Source organism: Nyctibius grandis, chromosome 10, assembly GCF_013368605.1.
Source record: "Nyctibius grandis isolate bNycGra1 chromosome 10, bNycGra1.pri, whole genome shotgun sequence".
NCBI lineage: Eukaryota > Metazoa > Chordata > Aves > Nyctibiiformes > Nyctibiidae > Nyctibius > Nyctibius grandis.
The window spans coordinates 19,286,093-19,307,201 of record NC_090667.1 but is presented as its reverse complement, the minus strand read 5'-3'; the positions used below and the strand labels follow the sequence as shown (position 1 = coordinate 19,307,201).

At 65.9% G+C, this 21,109-nt stretch overlaps 2 protein-coding genes across 3 annotated transcripts; one reads left to right on the top strand and one right to left on the bottom strand.

Annotated features, from left to right (window-relative positions):
• The first annotated feature begins 2,212 nt into the window (after positions 1–2,212).
• On the top strand, positions 2,213–16,795 carry GNAI2 (G protein subunit alpha i2). 2 transcript variants are annotated; one of them, XM_068409670.1, is made up of 9 exons: positions 2,213–2,372; positions 9,987–10,029; positions 10,210–10,351; positions 10,722–10,882; positions 13,411–13,539; positions 14,657–14,786; positions 15,013–15,166; positions 15,543–15,750; positions 15,911–16,795. In XM_068409670.1, exons 1-8 carry the CDS (start codon positions 2,255–2,257, stop codon positions 15,731–15,733), a joined length of 1,068 nt encoding a protein of 355 aa, XP_068265771.1. In that variant the 5' UTR covers positions 2,213–2,254; the 3' UTR covers positions 15,734–15,750; positions 15,911–16,795. The 2 variants fall into 2 exon arrangements, with proteins under 2 accessions (XP_068265771.1, XP_068265770.1); XM_068409669.1 differs by having other exon boundaries at positions 10,719–10,882.
• A 1,208-nt stretch (positions 16,796–18,003) lies between these two features.
• GNAT1 (G protein subunit alpha transducin 1) lies at positions 18,004–21,109 on the bottom strand. Its single transcript, XM_068409734.1, has 8 exons — positions 21,004–21,109; positions 19,810–19,852; positions 19,382–19,523; positions 19,149–19,306; positions 18,929–19,057; positions 18,705–18,834; positions 18,446–18,599; positions 18,004–18,194 (listed from the first exon to the last, which is right to left on the bottom strand). The coding sequence occupies exons 1-8, from the start codon at positions 21,107–21,109 to the stop codon at positions 18,004–18,006; spliced, it is 1,053 nt and encodes a 350-aa protein (XP_068265835.1).

Sequence of the window (21,109 nt, the reverse complement as noted above, 5' to 3'; positions counted from 1 at the left end):
CCCAGGTCTCGGGCGTCACTGGGGCGGGCGAGGAGGTGGCACGCAGGCTGGCACCCGGCACATAGCATCCCGGGACAGCACGGACATACGGACACTTGTGCATGTGGATGCACAGACGGACATGTGGACAGCAGGGACATACGGACATGCACGCACAGAGTCAGCGCACGTGGGTGCACGGGCATACAGCGGGACGGCACGGACATACGGACACACGTGCGCAGGGTCAGCGTGAATGGGCAGATGTACAGAGGGACAGCACGGACGTATGGACGCAGATGCACGGGGTCAGTGGACATGTGTGCATGGATGTACAGCAGGACAGCATGGACGTACGGACAGGCGTGCACAGAGTCAGGGCACACGGACACACAGCGGGACAGCACGGACGTACAGACTCATGCACAGACATACAGCAGGACAGCACGGCCATACAGACACGTGCACATGGATGCACAGGCGTACACGGGGACAGCATCACAAGGACACTCCCACGCACCCACGGGGCCAGACAGACACAGGGGACACCCGCCGGGACACGGGCGGGGGGACGCGGGGACAGCAGCGCACCGGCGGGGGTGTCGGGGACACGCGGGCGCGAGGGGGCGCTGCGCTCCCACGCAGGGGTGCGGCCCGCGGGGGGCCTGGAGCGGGATCCCCGGGAATGGGGACACCCGGGGGGCAGGACCCCTGGGGAGTGGGGAACCCCGGGAAGCAGGACCCCCGTGGGAGTGGAACCTGTGGGGAGCGAGACCCCTGGGAGCGGGGACTCCCGTGGGAGTTGGACCCCAGGGAAGCAGGACCCCCAGGGAGTGGGACCCCCGTGGGAGTGGGACCCCTGGGCAGTGGGACTGCTGTGGAAGCAGGGCTGGGGGCATCCCATGCCTGGTGCCAGGGCAGCAGGTGCCCCCATTGTCCCCCCAGCACCCCCTGGGGGCAGTCCCAAGCGCCCCCCAAGCCCTCTCCCACGGCACAGCGTGGAGTGGGGGTGAGTCCCCCTGCCCCTCCCAGACCCCCCCCTCTCCCCCTGCCCCTCCCAGACCCCCCTCTCCCTCTGCCCACGGGGCTTTAGTCCAGCCGGCCCCAGGCCCGGGCCCAGTGCCAGCTTGTTAGCGAAGCCTCATTAGCACCGCTCCCACGGGAACCGCCGTGCTGCCTCCACGCCGGGCCCACGGGTGCTGCCCCACGGACCCCACAGCTGGGCTGCGTGGGGGGATGCTGCTCCCCTTGCCCTGGCATGGCAGCTTCTAGAGCAGAGCATCCCTCGCTGCCCCCCGCCCCGCTCACCGGGTGCCAGCCCGGCGGTTGCAGAGGGGCTGGGGGGCCCGGGCGGGCGGCGCGGCTCTGCCGCGGGGCTGGCATGGGGCTGGGGTGGCTGCCTGGGCACGGGCCAGCCCCGGGGGGCAGCGGGCACAGCCGGGCACGCCCCTCGGGTTGTGCAGGGGGGCCAGTTCCCGAGGGAGCCGCCCTGGGAGCTGGGGGGGCGAGTGCCAGGGGTACCCCCAGCCCGGGAGGACGAGAGCTGCCGGGTGCCCCATCCTGCCCGGTCCCATCCTGCCCCATCCCCTCTCACGGGCACCCCCAGCCCTGGCACCCGCCGAGGAGCTCCCTCCTCCGGCAGCGTGGTGTGTGGGTCCCCGAGGGCTGAGCCCCGTGTCCAGTGATGGGACAAACAGGTCCCCAGGGGCTGAGCCACCACCCTGTGACACCGCGTCCCCGCAGAAGGTGGCCCTGACACACAGCATCCCCCCGCGGCCCCCTGTCCCAGGCACACCGTGTCCCCATTGCCCCCCTGTCCTGGGCACACAGTAGCCAGTGCCCCCCTGTCCCGGGCACACCGTGGCCCCATTGCCCCCCCGTCCCGGTCACACCGTGACCCCATTGCCCGCCCGTCCCGGGCACACCGTGGCTCCACTGCCCCCCTGTCCCGGGCACACCGTGGCCCCATTGTTCCCCCGTCCCGGGCACACCGTGGCCCCATTGCCCCCCCTGTCCCGGTCACACCGTGGCCCCATTGCCCCCCCGTCCCGGGCACACCGTGACCCGCCGCACGCCGGTGCCCGGCGCTGCCGCGTGGGGGCGCACCCCGCCGGGCACGGCGGAGGCCCCGCCCCTCTGCCAGCGGAGGCCCAGCCCCTCTCCTCGCCCCCCCCGGCCCCGCCCTGCCGTGGGCCCCGCGGCGGCGCGCAGGGGCGGGCGGGGCCGGGCCGGGCAGAGCCGCGGGCGCGCGCAGGCAGCCGCCGCCGCCGCCGCCATGGGCTGCACCGTGAGCGCCGAGGACAAGGCGGCCGCCGAGCGGTCCCGCATGATCGACAAGAACCTGCGGGAGGACGGCGAGAAGGCGGCGCGGGAGGTGAAGCTGCTGCTGCTGGGTGAGGCCCCCCGGGACCGCCCCCGGACCCCTCCCGGGACTCCCCTCGGCTCCCCATCCCGGGCTGCCCCCCCCCCGCCCCAGCCCCGCCGCCCCCGGGCCGTGCTGCCCCGGAGCGACCCTGGGTACCCGCCGGTGGGGGCTGCCGGCCCCGCCCTGGGGGTCCCCCAGGAGTGGGATGCTGGGCCCAGCCCAGGCTTCGGGGTCCGTCCCCCACCCCCCCGCAGTGGGGATTCGGCCCCATCTCGGGCCCCGGGGATCCCCCCCGGCAGTGGGGTGCCTGCCCCGCCCCGGGCTTCCGGGTTCCCGCCCAGGAGGGGGGTGCTGGCCCCGCAGCAGGCCTTGGGGATCCCCCCTGGAGTGGGATGGTGGCCCCACCCCGGGCTTTGGGGATCCCTCCCAGGAGTGAGGTGTCGACCCCATCCCAGGCCCCGGGGGTCCCCCCCAGGGGTGGGATGCTGGTCCTGCAGCAGGCCTTGGGGATCCCCCCTGGAGTAGGGTGCTGGCCATACCCCGGGCTTTGGAGATGCCCCCAGTGAGTGGGGTGCCAGCCCCATCCCAGGCCCCAGGGATCCCCCCAGGGTGGGCTGCTGGCCCTACAGCAAGCCTTCGGTGTCCCCCAGGAGCAGGGTACCAGTCCCACCCCAGGCCATGGGGTTCCCCCCAGAAGTGGGGTGCCAGGCCCACCCCACTGCGGTACTGTCCCCCCCGCCCCATCGGTGTCCAGCCTGGGCACATCCCTTGGGGGTGCAAGTGGTGGCATCCCCCCCTCCTGGCTGGGCCCCCTAGCAAAGGCCCTGCAAGGCTGGGCGCCCCATCCTGCCTGCCCAGGACCCCCGGCTGCCCAGCCGTGCTGGGGGGCTCCTCCATGGGCTCCCCTCACCCTGGGCCGGCTGGGGTGGAGGTCACGGGGCGGATGGGCACCCGCTGCCCCGTGCCTTCCCTCACCGGGGCACCAGGACGGGCCCAAGCCCCCCATCTCGCCTTCGCCCTCCCCTCGCCGTGGGGGGCTGGGGCAGCAGGCTCTGCCCCACGGATACCCGATTTTCGTACCGATAACGGGCCGCTCGCGCTCTTCAAAGCGCCCCGGCGATGCTCCTGTGGGCGTTCACAGACCTGCCCTGTGCCTGCGGGCAAGGCAGCCGCTTATTTATTTTAATTTATTATATATATATATTTTTAATAACTCCCAGTTGGGGTTTTTGTTCCCTGTCCGCAATTCCCAGGGAGAGCCTCACTCCAGGTGTGACGGTGGGAGCGCGTGGGGCTCCCACGGCACCGTGGGGCGGCGAGACCCTGGGATGGGCAGAGAAATCCCTGGCTGCTGCTTGGGGAGCGCCAGCAGAAAATGTCTTTGGGCTCTTCGCCGTCGGTGGAGGAAGCCGCCGGCAGCAGGAAGTCACGCCGAAATCCGGCAGCCCTTTATTTGCTCAACCCCTGCCTGCCTTGAGAAATACGTAATTAACGCCTTGGAACGTTTAACGGAGCGCTTAGGGTTTTGGGGTTGATTTTTATTTGATTTTTGCCTCGGCGTGAACTCTGCCAGCAGGAAGACCCGTTCCGGGGGGCCGGACAGGGGTCTGCGCCATCGGGGGGGCTCGCTGGTTGTGCAAGCTGGCCGACCCGCTTGTTTCCGGGGAGGGGAGGGCGCCGGCGGAGCGAAACCCCACGGGGTTTGCAAGCTGTTGGGGAAACACGTGGTGCTCCTTCGCCGGAGCTGCTCCCGCGTCCGGCCCTGCCGCCGGCTCGGCTCCTCCCGGACCGCTGCGCCGGTGCCGGGGGGGTTTGGCACTGGGGACTGGCCGGGGTGGGCAGCATCACTGCGGTGCCGTCAGCTCTGGGTGCCCAGGTTGGGGAGCCCGGCCGGCTGGTGCTGAGCGTGACCGAGGGTGGTGGGGGCTCGCCGGTCAGCGAGGGTCGCGGCATGGCCCGGTAGCCCTTTCCCCGCGTCCCGCTCTGTGCCGAAGCGGGGGCAGGAACAGGACGGCTGCGCTCCCTTCTGCCAGGGCCAACATTTGCAAGTGCCATTTCTGATCTCAGCTGGTTTCTAAACACAAAAATAGAGCAAAACAGCCATTTTTAAATTTTTTTTTTTAGTGTTTATTTTTTCCCCTCGCAGCTGTTCAGGTGTAAATAGTGTGGGGGCCTTCGGTCACTACTGCCCATTTCCGAGCCGGTCGGAGAATCCCTCTGAGCCGGCCGGGAGCGGCTGGGGAGGTGGGACCGGTGTTGCCCCCCCCGGGGGCTGCTGTTCATGGCATCCCCCTCCGCAAGAACCCCTCGAGGTGGGGACACGGTGCTGGGGAGATGCTCCCAGCGTCCCCGCTGCCCCACCTTCCTACGGCTTTTCTTTTCACCACAGGAAAAAAAATAATTTGGGAGGGAAACGGTTTCACCCTTCGTGCCGAATCAGCCCGTGGCACGAAGAGGAGATGCTTCTTCCCAGCACTGTGCGGTTTTTGCCGGTGACTCCTGCCGCTGCCCGCAGGTTTTCGTCTGCCGTTTGCCGGCTCCGGCAAACAGGTTGCGTGCCAGATGGTTGATGCTCTGGTCTCTGACGGGGAGAAATCCCTAACAAAGCAATCCCCCTCCCCTAACGAAGCAATCCCCCCTCTCCAACGAAGCAATCCCCTCCTCACTGTCGCTGGAAAGCAGAAACCTCCCCAGATTTTGGTTCTGGGAGAGGCCGGGAGCCACCACTGGCACCTGAGAGTGCCTGGAGCATCCGCCCCGTGCAGCACCGCTGCTGGCAGCTCCGGTGCCACCGCCGGCTCCCCGGCATCGCCAGGGCTCAGACCGCTGGAGTCACCGTCCGTTTCTGCGGGGCAGCAGTGGGGGCCGGGTCCTGCCCAGCCCACCCCCCTGCCCGCGGAGCCGGGGCGCTCCGGGGGGATGCGGGATCAGCCGCAGGCAAGCGGTCGCCGCGCTCAAAGCGCCTAATTCCTTATCTTCTGATGGGGGATTAGGAGAGCAAAAGGATTTCTCGGCTGCTCGGGAGGCGTTTGAGGCTGGAAGGTACCCAGGGCAGGCACTGGTGGGTCCATCCCCACTGTTTTTTTGGTGCTGTTTGGGTGGAGGTGCAAACCCCGGGGCAAGGATGCTGCCCTCGCACCCACCCGCGCTGGGTCGAAGCGGGGTAAGGCCAGCAGGCAGCTGGCTGTACCAAACCCTGCCCCTGTGGCCGGGGCAGGGCTCAGCAGCCTGAGTGGGTTTTTTTTGGGGCTTGCATAAAAATAGAGGAAGGGAGGGACCAGCTGTGACTTTCGGAGGCCGTGTTGCCCCAGCGTTGCTACAGGCTCGCGTGTGAGCGGCCGGGTTTGCTGCTCTTCGCCCTGTCTTGGGGTTTGGTTTTTGTCCCTCCTCCTGCCCCAACGCGTGGTGATGGGAGGGGACCAGGTCCCTCCTTTGGTGGGGACACTGGTGGGGCCCCGGTGGCGTTCCTGGCCACAGACTGGGAGGCGGCACGGTGGCGGGGAGCAGGGAAGAGCTCGGTGCTGTTACATCTGAGGGGACCCCGCATCCAACCACCTGGAGCTGGCGGCCGGGCTTGGGATGGGACGGGAGGAAGGAGCCCAGGACCGGGGACGGGTCACCCCGGTGTCCCCGCTGGTGATGTCCTGGGTGCAGGCAGCTGCCCGCCGCTCCGAGATGAGCGCTTAGGCTTTGCCCAGGAGAGGCGGCAGGCTTATATGTGTATATTTTATATATATTATTACGTATGGGTGTTAGAGGTATATTTTATGTATTTAAAAATATATATATTGCTTTTTTGTATATATCTATATTGCTCTTTTGTATGGAGCAATATATAAATTGATTTTTTAATATATATATATATATATATATATATATATATATATATATATTGCTTTACCTATATATAGCTTTACAGAAGAAGGTCTCCCGTGGGCTGGGCCCGCGCAGGGCTGTGGGTGCCGGGGCCGGGATGGCGGTGTGCCCGAGCACCGCTGCCGGTGCCAGCCCGGCCCCTCCGCAGCTGCCGGGTTTCCTGCCCCGCGCCGGGCCGGAGCGCGGGTTTCCGTGCCGGAGGCCGGCTGAATCACCGGAGCTGGGGGAGCTGAGTAATCCTGCGTCCCTGCTGGTGGAAAACCCGGGGTGGGGGAGCAGGGTGCCGGCGGCATCCTGGCTGTGCCCGCGGGTGAGCCCCCACCCTGTCGGGGCGGGGTGGAGAGGATGGTGGCACCCAGGGACGGGGGCACAGCAGTGCCGGGGGCGACTCTCCGGCATGGGCTGCACCGGGGCCGTGCCGGGTGTTGGCAACGCGGGGGCATCACGGTGTGCCCGAGCGGCTGGGGCAGCGCGGTGGGTGATGGTCTTCAGGAACCTCCTTTTCTAGGGCTGAGCCCCAGAATTGATGCTGGTGACCCCACATGTGCGCGGGAGGAGGCGACAGCTCTCTGCTGAGCCGTGCAGGGGCTCTGCCCCAGTGCCGGCACAGCTGGTGTGGGGGGCGAGGGCACGGAGGCGGCTGGTGCCAGCGGAGGGGTGAGGGACCTCTCCAGCCACGGCAGGGGCAGAAACGGAGCAGCAAAGTTCCGGGATTCCTGGCAAAAGCCCAGCACGAGGATGGTTTTGTCCGGCTTGCCCACACCCGTGGCCCTTGTGGGCACCGCGAGCGTGTTTGCCGTGCTCCCCCAGGAAGGCATCCCCAGCCCACCCCCTCCTCCCCGCTGTGCTCCAAACGTCCTTCCCGCTGCCGATTTATGTCTGTTTTATTTATGCCTGTTGGGTTTTTTGCTGGGTTGAGCCACGTCTCCATCGACTGCCTTGGGTTGGGTGGTCTGCGCCTCCCTGGTGCCCCCCAGTTTTTTGGGGTCCTGCCTGGGACGCAGCATCTCTCCAGCTGCCGATGCGCGGGCTCCTCCTGGGAAGCGGCCAGCCCTGTGCCGGGACAGGACGGCCCCTGGGAAAAACGCCCTGTGTCACTGCGGGGTTTTAAAAAAAGGCGATTATTTTTACAGCAATTTTCCATCTATTTTGGGTAGGAAGGAAAATGTCGAGGGGAATCTCTTTTTTTATTATTATTTTTTGAGTCTTTAGGGTAACTCTGCTTCTAACACACACCTTTGAAAGTCCCGGGGGATGGCGGGGACCCTGTGGGTGCTGAGGGGGGTGGGCTCCGCAGCCCACCAGACCCACTGGTGGGTTAAATTCCAGCTTCTCCCCTGTAATAAGGAATATTTTCCAGCTGTGCGTCGCTTCCATCCACGCCTGGATATTTGAAGGCATAAAACAGAGTGGTGCTGTGCAGCGAGATGGAAAATCCTCTGTTGGCGATGGCGGGGTGAGGTGGACCCCAAAACCTGTGACCGGCTCCTTAAATGTATGGAATTAAATATATGCTGCCTAGGAATATATTGCATATATTGCATTAAATATATGCTGGCCAGAAAGCAGCTTAGATCATGGGCTGCAAAATATATGTTGGTTAAATAAATTTCTTGCTGGTGGATTAACGGCGTGTTTAGGAGCCAGGCAGCTTCTTGCTTATTTTAAATTTTTAAAGATTATTTTTAACAAAAAAAAAGGGGGAAAGCAGCCCGAGAGTGAGCTCCCCTCCTGTTTTTGACAGGCTCTGGGAACGAGCGCTGCCGGGTCTGGGCAGGGAGCGGGGTCAGCCCATGGCGGGGGGCTTCTCTCCGTCCCCCCGCGATGCCTGGCCGGCACGGGGGGTCCGAGGGACGCGAAGCCCCCCTGGCACTGCCGACCTCCTGCCTGGCTTGGGCAGGAGGGTGGGAGCCGGTGGCTGGCGCCCTGCCCAGGGATTGTTTTGGGGCTGAATGGACGGCAGCCGGGTTTTCCGGGGATTGCAAACCCTTCCCCTCCGCCCTGCTCGCCCGGGGGGGCTGGGCAGGGTCCCCCAGCGCACGGCGGGGGGAAGCACGCAGCTCCCCTGGCAATTACCTGGGCCCTTCGTTAGGCAAAGGCGGTGATTTGAAAGGGAAATTGAGGAGGGGGGGACTAGCTGCTGCCAGGAGCTGGGGGGCAAGTTTGCAGGGGAAATGGCCGGCCTCGGTGGCTGCCCTGCGGGGAGTGGGCAAGGGGTCCCGGGGGACTTGTTCCGTCCTGGGCAGGGAGCAAGTGTCGGGCAGAGCAGGAGGCTGGGGGACGGCTGTCTGGCACCTCGCCCCAGGGATGCTCGTAAGCAGGGTCCTCTCTGGCTGCGTGCCTCAGTTTCCCTGTCCAGGCGCCCGTCGGGGAAGGGCACGGTGAACGCAGCTGGCCCTGGCCGCCGAGCCCAGCGGTACGGGGTGGCGTTGCCAGAAACCAGAGGTATTTAATGGAAAAAATGAAGGGATAGGCCGAGTCCTTCCCCGCCCCGCTCCCAGCTCCGGGCAGGGGTTGCGAGCGCTGACCACGAGCACGGGCCGGGCTGCGCCGGGTGCCGCGTCAGCACCCCGAGGGGGCCGGCGGGGGCTGGGGCAGCGTGGCCGGGGCCGTGTCCCCAAGACCCCCACGGAGCCAAGCGCTCCCCTTGGGGCAGAGCACAGCCCCTGCCCCGGCGCGTACGGCGTGGGGGCCGTGGGGCGGCGTGGGGGCCGTGGGGCGGCGTGGTGGTGGCCGTGAGCGCCGGGTCCGCGTGGCCTTGGCACGGCCCCAGCTGCGGGGTCCGTGCCTGGAGCGGTGCCCGCCGTGGGGTGCGTGCCCACCACCGGGGCTGTGGTTATGCCGGTGGCGCGGGCAGAAGGCGTTTGCTCCCTGCCGCTGTGTCTCAGCTGGCACGACGGGCTCTGTTTTTCCCCGTTAATTTTAGCGTAATCTCAATTTTTTAAACTTTGTTTTAATTTTTATTTTAAACTCCTCTCTAATCTCTCTTCCCCCTCTGCTGCGGTGCCAGCACAGCCCTGCCGCTGCCTGCCTGGGGCTCCCCGAAAGGGCAGCGCCGGGGGGACCCCCCCGAGTGCTGGGAGAGGACCCAGGGATGGACTCGGCCCAGGAGGGTCCCCGGGGTTGGCAGCTGGAGGCAGGGACCTTGCTGGTCCCGGCCGAAGGAGGCTCGTCCCGCCGGGGGTCCCGGGGCAAGGCAAGCCAGGCGCTCCTCCATCTCGGTGGCACTCCCTGCCCGGAGAGGGGACAAGGGACATGCACCATCCCTTTCGACTTCCCCTTTGAGCTTCCCCTTTTCTGCAGCCGGGGTGACTTTGCTCTTCCCCGCTCCCAGCCCGGGCAGGGAGGGCTGGGCCGGGAGCTGCACGTCGCCTGCGCGGGGGTGACGTCCCCACAGGGGATGGGGTGGTGGGGGAGCCTTGGGTGCCCTGGCTATCTCCTCTGAACCTCTGGCATCCCGTCTCTGGATGCTGAAAAATAAACCCACCCCAAAGCCATTGGCTTTCCCTGCTGGCAGCGGGCTGGGGCACGGGCCAGGGCAGGCTGGCTAGTGTGGGCTATTAAATATAATAAAAGCAACCCGGGGTGGCCAGTCCTGCCGGGAGCTGCTCGAGCCGGCTGGCGGAGGCGGCACCTTCTTCCCGGGCTCCCTGGGGTGCTCGGCTGCGGGTGCCCAGCCCCCTGCCCGTACCTGACCCAGTAGGGTCAGGGTCTCCGGCTTTGTGCAGCACCTCACTGCTCATCGCCCCGTCTCGTTTCTCCGCAGGTGCTGGCGAGTCTGGGAAGAGCACCATCGTCAAACAGATGAAGTGAGTGGTCCCCGCGCCGTCGCTGCGGCAGACGCCGTGCAGGCCTCGGCTATGGGCTCCGAAACTGGTGGCGGCTGGGGAAAGCTCCCCAGCAGCGTTGTCACAGAGTGTGGGTGGGGGGCAGCACCCCGGGGTGCCCCACAAACGGCTGACGTTGCCTGTGTCTCTCCCCTGCCCCAGGATCATCCATGAGGATGGCTACTCGGAGGAGGAGTGCCGGCAGTACAAAGCAGTGGTCTACAGCAACACCATCCAGTCCATCATGGCTATCATCAAGGCGATGGGGAACCTGCAGATTGACTTTGGAGACTCCTCCAGAGCGGTGGGTGCCCTCCTGCTCCTGCTGCGCCTGGCAGGGGTGGGGGGTTCTTGGGGGGCAAAAGCAGATGCGCCCAAAGCTGGATCGGGATTAGGGGTGGCCCTGCCCAAGCCCTCTGCTCTGTGGTGGGCTGTGACCTCCTGTCCCTGGCGCTGAGGATGGGGGGACCCAGAGCATAACCCGTGGGTGGCCTGCCCTAGCACGGCCCCCAATGGGTGCAGGGGTGGGGGTCCCGCTGCCTCCCTGGGGTCTCATCCCCATCCACCGCTGGAGCTCCTGCCCCACTGTCTGGATGGGACGGGTCGGGTCCTTTGGGGCAGAGTGACCCTTGATAACCACGTGCTGATCCTCGTGCCCTGTTTTTTCCCAGCAGGACGATGCTCGGCAGCTGTTCGCCCTCTCCTGCACTGCCGAGGAGCAGGGCATCATGCCGGAAGATCTGGCCAACGTGATCCGGAGGCTGTGGGCTGACAACGGGGTCCAGGCGTGTTTTAACCGCTCCCGAGAGTACCAGCTGAACGACTCCGCTGCCTAGTGAGTACCCCTGCTGCCCTCCCCCAGCTGGGCTGGATCCAGGCTGCGCAGGACGCGGCGCTTTTATTGAGCAACAGAAAATCCCCCCCGGGGGCTGCTGTTCCCCATCCTGCCCGGCGCTGGGGCTGAGCTGGAGCAGAACTGGGAAGGCGGATGTTTCGAAAGCTGTTTCCTTCTCTGGCGGGGTGCTGCGTCCCCTGGGAGGGGGGCACCGGGGCATGCCCCCCTCCTGCTGTCACTCTGTGCCCACTGCCCTCTCCCGCGGATGCTCTCCCCTGGCCTCTGCACCCTGACGTGAGCACAGCTGGGGGTCCTGCCCATCCCTGTCCCCACGGACATGGGCCGTGAAGGCAAGGAAAAGCCCCAAAGAAAGCACCAGGGACCCTTATATCTGAGTAGGATGAACAGGATGCACAGGAGGGTTTTCTTTTTAACTGAATTTATGTGGAAGGACTTGACGTCACGCTGGTGTACAGCTGGCAAACTGGTGTTTGGGTAGGTAAATTGCCTGTATCTGGATTTATCCCTGAAGAGATTTAATACATAAGTTAATCTGCCTAAAGTGCGATTGCAGGAGAGGTTGGTGCAGCCAGGGCTGCGCTCAGCTCGCACGGTGCCCTCCTGCCCTCTCTGCTCCGACCCCCCACAGTAAAGCAGTGCCGGGGGAAGGTCGTGGTGTGCCGGGAAACCCCCGCCAAGGCTGGCCCCGCCGGGGATTGAGCACCCTTGGGACTCGCCGCCATCCTGGGGGCTGCTTGGTCCCCGCCATGTGCCAGCCCAGCCGTTCCCTCCCACTTGGCACCAGCAGGTCCCTCTTCTGTGCACGGAGGTCACCGGGTGGAAGAGGTTGCAGAAAAGCTCCCAGCAAGTGCCGACCCCGGAGAAGCTCCTACCGGCGCTTTCCTCCGGTGCCCGTGGCTTTCGCTTCCTCCTGCCCGGCACCCACCGTCCTCCCTGGCCCCTGTCCCACTCAGCCCCGTCGCTCCCCAGCCAGCACCGGCATTCCCCCGGCAGTGCCACGCTGCGCTGTGGGTGCTGGTTTGGAGGCACAGGCAGGTACCTGGCAGCTCACATGCGCAGTTCGAGCCAATACCTCTGCAAAGCGTCTGCCAATCGAGTGTTGCTGGGAGGGTATTTATGGAGCGTGTGGCACGTTACAGGGGTTGGACAAGTGTTAATTAGGACCCCCCTCGAGCTGTTCTCCAGCCTTTTTCCAGCCCTGCGGAGATGCCGGTGCGGCAGCCGATGCCCCGTCCATCCCTGCGGGGACGGTGCTGCGCCTGCGGTGCCGCCGGCACAGGGCACCCTGGCGACGACGACCCCGAGCCCGCCCGCGCCCTAGCCCTCTGCAGCAGCCCCCAGCCACCTCCTCCGCAGCCCCTTGGGGTACCGGGAGCTCGGGGTGCCGGGCGGGTGCTCGCCAGCACCCCAGGGCTGGGTGCGAGGTCCCAGTGCTGCCGGCGCCACGCAGGGCCCTGCCGCGGTGTTTCCTGTTGTTCTGTCAGCCGGAGGCCGCCGGTGCTTCCGGCTGTTTGTGAGCTGCTCCGCCGCGGCGTCCCGGCCCCCCACCCTGCCCTCACACCCGCGGCGGGGTCCCAGGGCACCCATGGCTCCGCCTCCATGTCCGTGTGCCGGCCCCCGCCCTCACACCCGCGGCGGGGTCCCGGGGCACCCGCTGCTCTGGCTCAGCCGCGGCACGGCCGGGGGTGTCCCGGGAGGTGGCAAGTGGCCACGCTGCCATCAGAGCTGGGGATCCCTGTAGCCTCACAAGCTGTAATCTGGCTTTCACCAGATTACGGGGCTGCAAAGGCCTTAATTAGTGCAAGCCTAATTTGCTTAAAGGAGCCCATTTGTAGTAACCCAATTAAAGCAACGTGAGCTGGAGAAATCGAAACCCGCCTTGATCCCCTCGGCCGGTCCCGGCGGCTGCTGCGGTTTGGGACCGAGGAGCCGGGGTCTGGCAGGGCCGGGGCAGCGGCAGGGCAGGCGATGCCGTCCCTGGGGGGCTCAGGGTGGGCAGCAGCCCCCCGGCTGCGCTGCACCCCGTCCCTCCGGCCTCCCGCTTCCTCCCAGGACGCCGGCCCTTTGTGTTTTTTGACTATAAATGGCACGGCGCCATCGATTGTTTCCGCCGGCGCTGTGGCCGGTTGCCATAGCAGTGAATACTTTCCTCTTGCCATTTCCCCCTGTGCAAACAGCCAGGGGAACTGGGGGGAGCCCCCCAGCCCCGGCTGCATCCCCTGCCCGGCCCCACGCTGCCCCCCAGAGCCCTGTTCCCGTGCGTCCCCGTGCCGCGCTGGCAGCTGGCTGTGTGCCCTGCCCTGCCCGTCTCTGGCAGGGCCGCGGGGTTACCCCGGGGTGCAGATGGGGTCCGCTGTGCTGCCCAGCTTGGCGCTGCCCACCCCAAATGGATGATGCCGGGGCGTGGGGAGATGACCCTGGGGCGGTGTGTGGGGTTACCCCGTGGGACTGGGGTGGGTCGTGCCCCACGGTCCAGCTCCCGCAGCACCTTTGTGCTCCCTCCGCAGCTACCTGAACGACCTGGAGAGGATAGCCCGTGCCGACTACATCCCCACCCAGCAGGACGTGCTGCGCACCAGGGTGAAGACCACCGGCATCGTAGAGACCCACTTCACCTTCAAGGACCTGCACTTCAAGTACGTCCCACCCTTTCCTTTTTGCCTTTTCCAAGGCAAAAAAAAAATCCCCTTCCTCCCCGTGCACCGAGCCCCCCGGGTTTGCTCATGGCGGGGGCCTCGGAGAGAGCGGAAACCGTCGAAATGGCTGGAGCAGCCTCAAAAACGCCTCGCAGGGCTCGGCCTGGGGGCGGATCCAGGCTCTGGCGAGGAGGGGAAGGGGGAAGGCGTCCTCGGGGTGCCGTGACACTGCTTCCGCCGTGGGAGGGGCGCTGGGCGGTTAATGGGGGTCTCGGGGTCGGGCCCCGGCGCTGCTGCCCGCTGGCACGCTGGGGTTGCTTTCCGCTGAAAACCCATGGGAAATAGTCAGGGCTCTGGTTTCCGAGGCAAGAAGCCAGCATGGCGCACACCCCGGGGGGGTTTAGTGGCTTGGCGACGGCGTTGCCAGCAGAAGGGTCTGCAGGGGTCCTCCCCGAGCGCGGGGGGCTGGCAGGGACCCCTGTGCCAGTGCTGTGGGACGGAGGCTCTTGGTTGCACGTGGCCGGGGCTGTGCTGTGGGGGTGGCAGGAGGGCAGAGAGGATGGTTTGGGGGTCACAGCAGTGAGGAAGCCTCCTGGCCGATGGGGTGGTTGGCAGCAGACGTGGCACTGCTGCCGGGCTGTGCTCCGTGGAGGCAGGGCATCCTCTGCTGCCCGCAGAGGAGAGGTGCGCGGTGCCCCGGGATCATCCCCCGAGCCCTTGCGCTGCCCGTCATCCCCCTGAGCCCGCAGCCGCTCCGCCGGGCACTGCCGGCTCCCCTCGGTCCAAGGCCTCCGCTCCGGAGCGGGTCTCCTAGAGCATCTCCTGGAGCCCGCTCCGGGGAGCATCACACTGACAGCCCCTGGGAAAGGCGGCGTGATCCTGCCCCGGCTCGGGGTGGGGATTTGCTCCGGCTGGGAAATAAGCCCGGACACTGCCCTGTCCCTGGGGTGGGCAATGGGTGCATCCGTGGTGCCAACAAAACCCCTGCGGCGGGGGCACTGTGCTCTGCCCACCCTGGTGCCTTCTCCTGGCATGGCTCCTGCTCCGGGCAGCTGGGGAAACTGAGGCAGGGAGCAGGGCGAGGGCGGTGGGGCTGGGAGCTGCCTCCCTGCTGCAGGATGTTCGACGTGGGCGGCCAGCGCTCGGAGCGGAAGAAGTGGATCCACTGCTTCGAGGGGGTGACGGCCATCATTTTCTGCGTGGCCCTGAGCGCCTACGACCTGGTGCTGGCTGAGGACGAGGAGATGGTGAGCTGGGAGGGGGATGGAGCCGGTGCCATGACCTGGGGGGGAGCTGGGGGAGCACCCCGTCCTCTGGTGGCCACCAGTACCCTGGCCAGCGTGGTCCAAGCCAGGCCCTCGGCATCCCCTGCCCGGGCAGGCAGGAGCAGTGGGGGGCAGCAGGTTGGGCAGCGGTGGGGCGGGCGCTGCGTGGGGGTCCCTGCCCGGCTCAGACTGCCGTCTGTCCCACCAGAACCGCATGCACGAGAGCATGAAGCTGTTTGACAGCATCTGCAACAACAAGTGGTTCACGGACACGTCCATCATCCTCTTCCTCAACAAGAAGGACCTCTTCGAGGAGAAGATTGTGCACAGCCCCCTGACCATTTGCTTCCCTGAGTACACAGGTACCGCGGGGTCCCTCGGTGTCCCCCCCGGCCCCCCTGGCAGGAGAGGCGGGCAGTGCTTTGCCTGGGTGGTGCAGCAGGAGATGCTGGGGATGGAGATGGTGGCTCCCCCGTGCCCGGGGAGCGGCGCGTTGGGGCAGCAAGTGGGGTGCAGTGGTGTTTGGGGTGCCCCAGGGGATGGGGGACACTGGGGGGCCAAGGGGCAGCAGCCCTGGGTGGGGTTTGGCTGAGGCTTAGTGTGCCTGGGGAGCATCAATCCGGCATCGGGGTGGGGGCTGTGGTGGCGTGGGGAGCCGAGCTGAGCCAAAACCCCTTCGGTGCCTGTGGCGGGGGGGGTCCCTGGGTGACCGTGGGGCATCCTCCTCCTCCTCCCCAGGGGCCAACAAGTATGATGAGGCAGCCAGCTACATCCAGAGCAAGTTTGAGGACCTGAACAAGCGGAAGGACACCAAGGAGATCTACACCCACTTCACCTGCGCCACCGACACCAAGAACGTGCAGTTCGTCTTCGACGCCGTCACCGACGTCATCATCAAAAACAACCTGAAGGACTGCGGGCTCTTCTGAGGGCCGGCGCTGCCCAGGTGGGTGCTGGCCCTGGGGGTGGCCCCCAAACGCTGGGGTGCTCACGGAACATCCTCCGGGGGCGGGACGGGCGCTGCCGGCCGTGCTGCGGGCTGGCGGTGGGTGCCCGTGCCCCCCCCATCCCCAGAGCCCCCCCACTCACCGCCCTCTCTCTCCTAGGACCCCCGGCCGTGCCAGCGAAGGAAGGACCGTGCCGCCCCCCTACTCCTGCTTCTCTTTGGTTTCATTCCTCTGTCTCCACCCCCTAAAGAGACTTTTTGGGTGCCAGCGTGGCAGCAGGGCCCGCGTACCCCCCTGCCGCCCCCCGCTCGCCCCCTGCCATCCTCCTCCTCCTCACCGGCATCACCCTTCCTGGGCAAAAAGAGGTTTTAATCTTGGTTTTTAACCCCCCAACCGCTCCAGCCCCATCGGTGATTCACTCCCGAGCCCTGCCGCTCTCACTGTTTACATTGCAAGTGTTGCTGGCGCGGAGGGGGGACACGGGGGTCCCCTTGGGGTCACCCACCCGGCCGCAAACACAGCCGACGACATTCCTTTTAGTAAAGCAGAAAAGAAAGAAACCCCCCAGCCCCAGAACCCCCCCAAAAAACGACACCACACCGGCTGGGGGCAGGTTGCTTTTTAAAGAACCCTTTTTACCAAACTATTTAAAAGCGTCGAGTGCTACGTGGTGGCGGCGGCGTCCTCCGTGGCCAGCCCACCCCCAACCGTGTGCCTTGGGGAGAGGGGGGGTCCCGCAGCCCACCCCGCCTCGCTGCTTCCCCCCTCCCTGCCGCCCCGAGGGCCGGGCAGCGGCTGGGCAGGAGGGCGGGCAGGGGGTGCTGTACCCCCCCACCCCATTTCTTTCTACGCCTAGTTTTGTAGGGCTAGCTGTTGCGTTGGGTGAGGAGAGCTCGCTGGACAGAGCGGCCCCCCGCTGTACCCCCCTTCCCCAGCCCGGGGGGGGACCCCTCAGCCGGTGCCCGCGGCCTCGCTTTTCCCACAGGATGTTTTACGATTTGTTCACGTGGTTTGAGATAATAAAATGTAGAAAGGAAAACAAAAAAAAAAGAAATAAATAAATACTGACCCCCCCCCTCCCTCCGGGATCGGGGTGGGGTGTGGGGGCTTCACCTGCACGGGAGGGCTGGGGGGAGGTCCCCGAGGGGGGGAGAGGGACAGGGGGTGGGCTGGCATCGCCCGGGGGGCATCCCCTGGGTGTGGGCGTGAGGGTGGCAGCGGGAGGAGATGGGATGCTGCTGGGGGGCTGAGCCCCCTGGGGTGCTGCTGGGGGGGCCATGACCACCCCCTGGCCCTGCAGCAGGGGGATGGTGGCACCCCGGGGTTCCTGCCACCCTGGGGGCCCCAGTGCCACGCAGTCCTTGGGGACACCTGCGGCCCCGAGGGGCATCTAGCACCCCTTGCACACAGCAGCCCACAGGGACCCCCAGCTCCATGGGGCACCCTTGGACCCCCCAGCAGTCTCCAGCTCCAAGGGTTCCTGGAGACCCCCAGCACCCCCCCCAGCTCCAAGGGGCACTCGGGGACACCCAGCACCCTGCAGCACCCAAAGGACCCCCAGCAGCCTCCAGCTCCAAGGGGTTCCTGGAGACCCCCCAGCTCCAAAGGGTACCCAGGACCCCCTGGCACCCAAGGGACCTCCCAGCACCCTTCAGCTCCAAAGGGAACCCAGGACCTCCCAGCACCCTTCAGCTCCAAGGGGCACTCGAGACCCTCAGCACCCTGCAGTGCCCAAGGGACCCCCCCCCCCAGCACCACCAGGCTCCAAGGGTACCAGGGACCTCCAGCACCCCAGAGAACCTCCAGCACCCCTCAGCTCCAAAGGATACCCAGGGACCCCCACCACCCAAGGGACCCCCCGTGACCCCCACCTCCAAAGGATACCCAGGGACCCTCTGTACCCCCCAGCTCCAAGTGGTACCCAGGGACCCCCAGCACCCCCCCAGCTCCAAGGGTACCAGGGATCCCCAGCACCCTGCAGCACCCAAGGGCATCCAGCACCCAGGATCACCCAGTGCCCCCCAGCACTCAGTGGCACGGGGTGACCCGCAGTGCTGGCCGGCAGGAGGGCTGGTGGGGAAGGGGAGTGGGGCCGTGCCCCCCACCCAGGGGTGGCTCCAGGGCTAAGCGTGTCAAATCCCGGGGATTCAGGGCAAGTGGAGATGGTTGTGGACGTGGGGTGGGGCAGTGGTGGGGCTGGGCCCCAGGGGAGGGAGAGGCCAGGGTGGGGGAGGGGGCGCTGGGGCTGGGGCTCAGAAGAGCCCGCAGTCCTTGAGGTTCTCCTTGATGATGATGTCGGTGACCGCGTCGAACACAAACTTGACGTTTTCGGTATCAGTAGCGCAGGTCATGTGGGAGTAGATCTCCTTCACATCCCGTCGCATGTTCAACTCCAGGAACTGCAGCTTGATGTAGTTGCCTGCGTCCTCGTAGGTGTTGGGACCTGGTGATGTGGCAATGAGTGGGAGTCCCCTCCTGGGCTGGGGTGTCCCCCCCTCCCTTCACCATGGGTGCTGGCCCAGCGTCACCCAGTGCTCCCCCGGGTGGGCAAACCTTGCTTGGTACAAGCACGGCTTGCGTGGGGTGCTGAGGACACCCGGTGGGTGGCTGCTGTACGGTGCTGGCACCCAACCCTTCACCGCCATCCCACCACCAGTTGCCTGCGCCCGCTGGGCAAGCCGCTGCCACCCTCACCATCGTAGTCGGGGAAGCAGATGCTGAGATGGGCCTTCTTGATCTTCTCCGTGAAGACGTCCTTCTTGTTGAGGAAGAGGACGATGGAGGTGGTGGCGAAGTAGCGGTGGTTGCAGATGCTGTTGAAGAGGTGCAGGCTCTCGTGCATGCGGTTCTGCGGAGGGACACAGCCCCGTCAGCCCCATGGCAACCCCCATGTCGTGACGGGGATGAAGTAGGAGGGTGACAGGGAGGGTACGGATCGGTGAGGCGTCCTCACCACTTCGTCATCCTCCACTAAGACCATGTCATAGGCGCTGAGGGCCGCGATGAAGATGATGCAGGTCACCCCCTCGAAGCAATGGATCCACTTCTTCCGCTCCGAGCGCTGGCCACCCACGTCGAACATCCTGGGCAGGGCACAGCGGGGGTCAGCAACCCCCCCCCCCACTACCCCCTGCCCACCCCCCTGGCACCAGCCCTTGCCAGGGGCTTGGCCCCCACCTGAAGTTGAGGTCTTTGAAGGAGAACTGGGTCTCGATGATGCCGGTGGTCTTGACACGGGAGCGCAGCACATCCTGCTCCGTGGGGACGTAGCCGGGGGTCACCAAGCGCTCCAGGTCTGACAGGTAGCTGGCCGGGTACGTGGTGGGCATGAGACAAGGGTCAGCAACCCCAGACCCCCCCCCCCCCCACCCCTGCCCAGACCCCCCACCCCACGTACTAGCCGGCTGAGTCGTTGAGCTGGTACTCGGAGGCACGGTCGAAGCAGGCTTGGATGCCCGCGTCCTTCCAGAGCCGCCCGATGATGTCTGACACCTCCTTGGGCATGGTGCCCTCCTCGATGGTGTCCGAGAGGTGCAGCAGCTTGCGGGCATCGTCCTACGAGGGAGAGGGGCTCAGCGGGGCTGGGGGGCTGTGGGGACCCCCTTCCACCTAGGGTGGGCTGCTCCTCACCTGGCGAGCCATGTCCCCGTACTGGATGTTGAGGGTGTTCATGGCCCGCACGATGGCCAGCATGGACTGGAGCGTGTTGCTGTAGATGATGGCAATGAACTCCAGGCATTCCTCCAGCGAGTAACCGTCCTGGTGGATAATCCTGGCCGGGGAGGGGGGACATGGGGATGAGTGGGGTGCTACAGGGTGGGGGGCACCCATGGGTGCAGCATGGGGCTGGGCTGGGTGTCGTGGGGTGGGAGCACCCATGGGTGCAGCATGGGGCTGGGCGCCGTGGGGCTGAGCCAGGCACTAAGGGATGGGTGCACCCCATGGATGTGGCATGGGGCAGTGCCAGGCACGGTGGGACAGGGGCACCCCGTGGCTGTGGCGTGGGGTAGGCACGCGGCACGGTGGGGTACGGCCAAGCAGCACCCCATGGCACTTACTTCATCTGCTTGACGATGGTACTCTTGCCCGACTCTCCTGCTCCTGTGGGGACAAAACATGGGGTCATGGCGGTGCCCACGCTGGCCCCCTGGGACCCCCAGTGCCTGGCATGGCCAGGGGGCACTGGTGGCAGTGCCAGGTCCGCGGTGCAGGGCAGGGGATTACAGCCTGGTGCCAGCGGGCATTAAGGTTGGGCTGAGCCGCTGTGGCTAATGGGATCTGCAGCGGCTCAGCTGGGGATGTGCTCGGGGACCCATGGGAGGGGTAGGGGACACAGTGGCATTGCAACCCCACCACCCGATACCCCAAGCCTGTGGCAGTGCAGGAGGACAGGTCCTGGGCTAGCCCATGAGGGCAGCGATGGCACCCGTGGTCCCATCACCTCCAGGGCACCCCAGCCCTCGGGCACCTCTGGGACAGCTGGGAGGGACTGGGAGGGACCCACAGTGCTGGGGGGCTGCAGAGACAGACACAGGGTGGGGTGGCATGGGCTGCATGGGGGTGCCTGGGAGGATGGGGGTAGATTGGAGGAGGCTGCTGGGATGGGGTTGATGGTAGATGGTGTTGGTGAAGGCTCTTGAGATGGGTTAGTTTGGGTTGGGGGGGCCTGGGAGTGGGGGGATGTTGGGTGAGCTGGTTGGGTTTGGGGGATACCTGGAAGCTGGGGGCTCTTAGGGTGGGCTGTTCAGATGGGTTGTTGGGTTTGGGGTGCTGGCGGAGTGGGGGGGGAGAGCTGTTGGGCAAGCTGTTGAGATGAGCTGGTTTTAGGGGAGCCTGGGAATGGGAGGCTGTTGGGGTGGGCTGGTTGGGTTTAGGGATGCTGGGGAGGTCAAGAAAATGTTGGGGGGTTTGTTTGGGTGTGCTGGTTGGGTTTAGGGGTGCCGTGGGGCAAGGGAAACATAGGGTGGTCTTTTGGGGTCAGCTGGTTGGGTTTAGGGATGCTGGGGAGGTCAGGGAAATGTTGAGGGGGGGTTGTTTGGGTCAGCTGGTTGGGTTTGGGGGTGCATCTGGGGGCCAGGGGAATGTTGGGTGGGCTGGCTGGGTTTTGGAGGGGTCTGTTGGATTAGATTTGAGGGGTCTATTGGGTTGGGCTGAGGGGTGCCGGGAAGTGTCACAGGAACATGGGGTGGGCTGTTGGGGTGAGAGGCACAAAGGGTGGGTATCTGCCCCAGGGTGTCCCCGTCCCACCATACCCAGCAGCAGCAGCTTGACGGTCCTGGCATCCTTCTCAGCATCCTCCTTGAGCTTCTTCTCCAGCTCACGGGAGTGCTTCTCCTCGGCGCTGGCCCCGGCACCCAT

Excerpts from the sequence above, each read along its gene's own strand:
- GNAI2 (XM_068409669.1), top strand. The coding sequence starts at position 2,255 with ATGGGCTGCACCGTGAGCGCCGAGGACAAGGCGGCCGCCGAGCGGTCC. Across the intron at positions 2,373-9,986 it reads GGTGAAGCTGCTGCTGCTGG|GTGCTGGCGAGTCTGGGAAG; the intron begins GTGAGGCCCCCC and ends GTTTCTCCGCAG. Across the intron at positions 10,883-13,410 it reads CTGAACGACTCCGCTGCCTA|CTACCTGAACGACCTGGAGA; the intron begins GTGAGTACCCCT and ends CTCCCTCCGCAG.
- GNAT1 (XM_068409734.1), bottom strand. The coding sequence starts at position 21,109 with ATGGGTGCCGGGGCCAGCGCCGAGGAGAAGCACTCCCGTGAGCTGGAG. Across the intron at positions 19,524-19,809 it reads ACCATCGTCAAGCAGATGAA|GATTATCCACCAGGACGGTT; the intron begins GTAAGTGCCATG and ends CTCCCCGGCCAG. Across the intron at positions 19,307-19,381 it reads ACGGGGACATGGCTCGCCAG|GACGATGCCCGCAAGCTGCT; the intron begins GTGAGGAGCAGC and ends TCTCCCTCGTAG.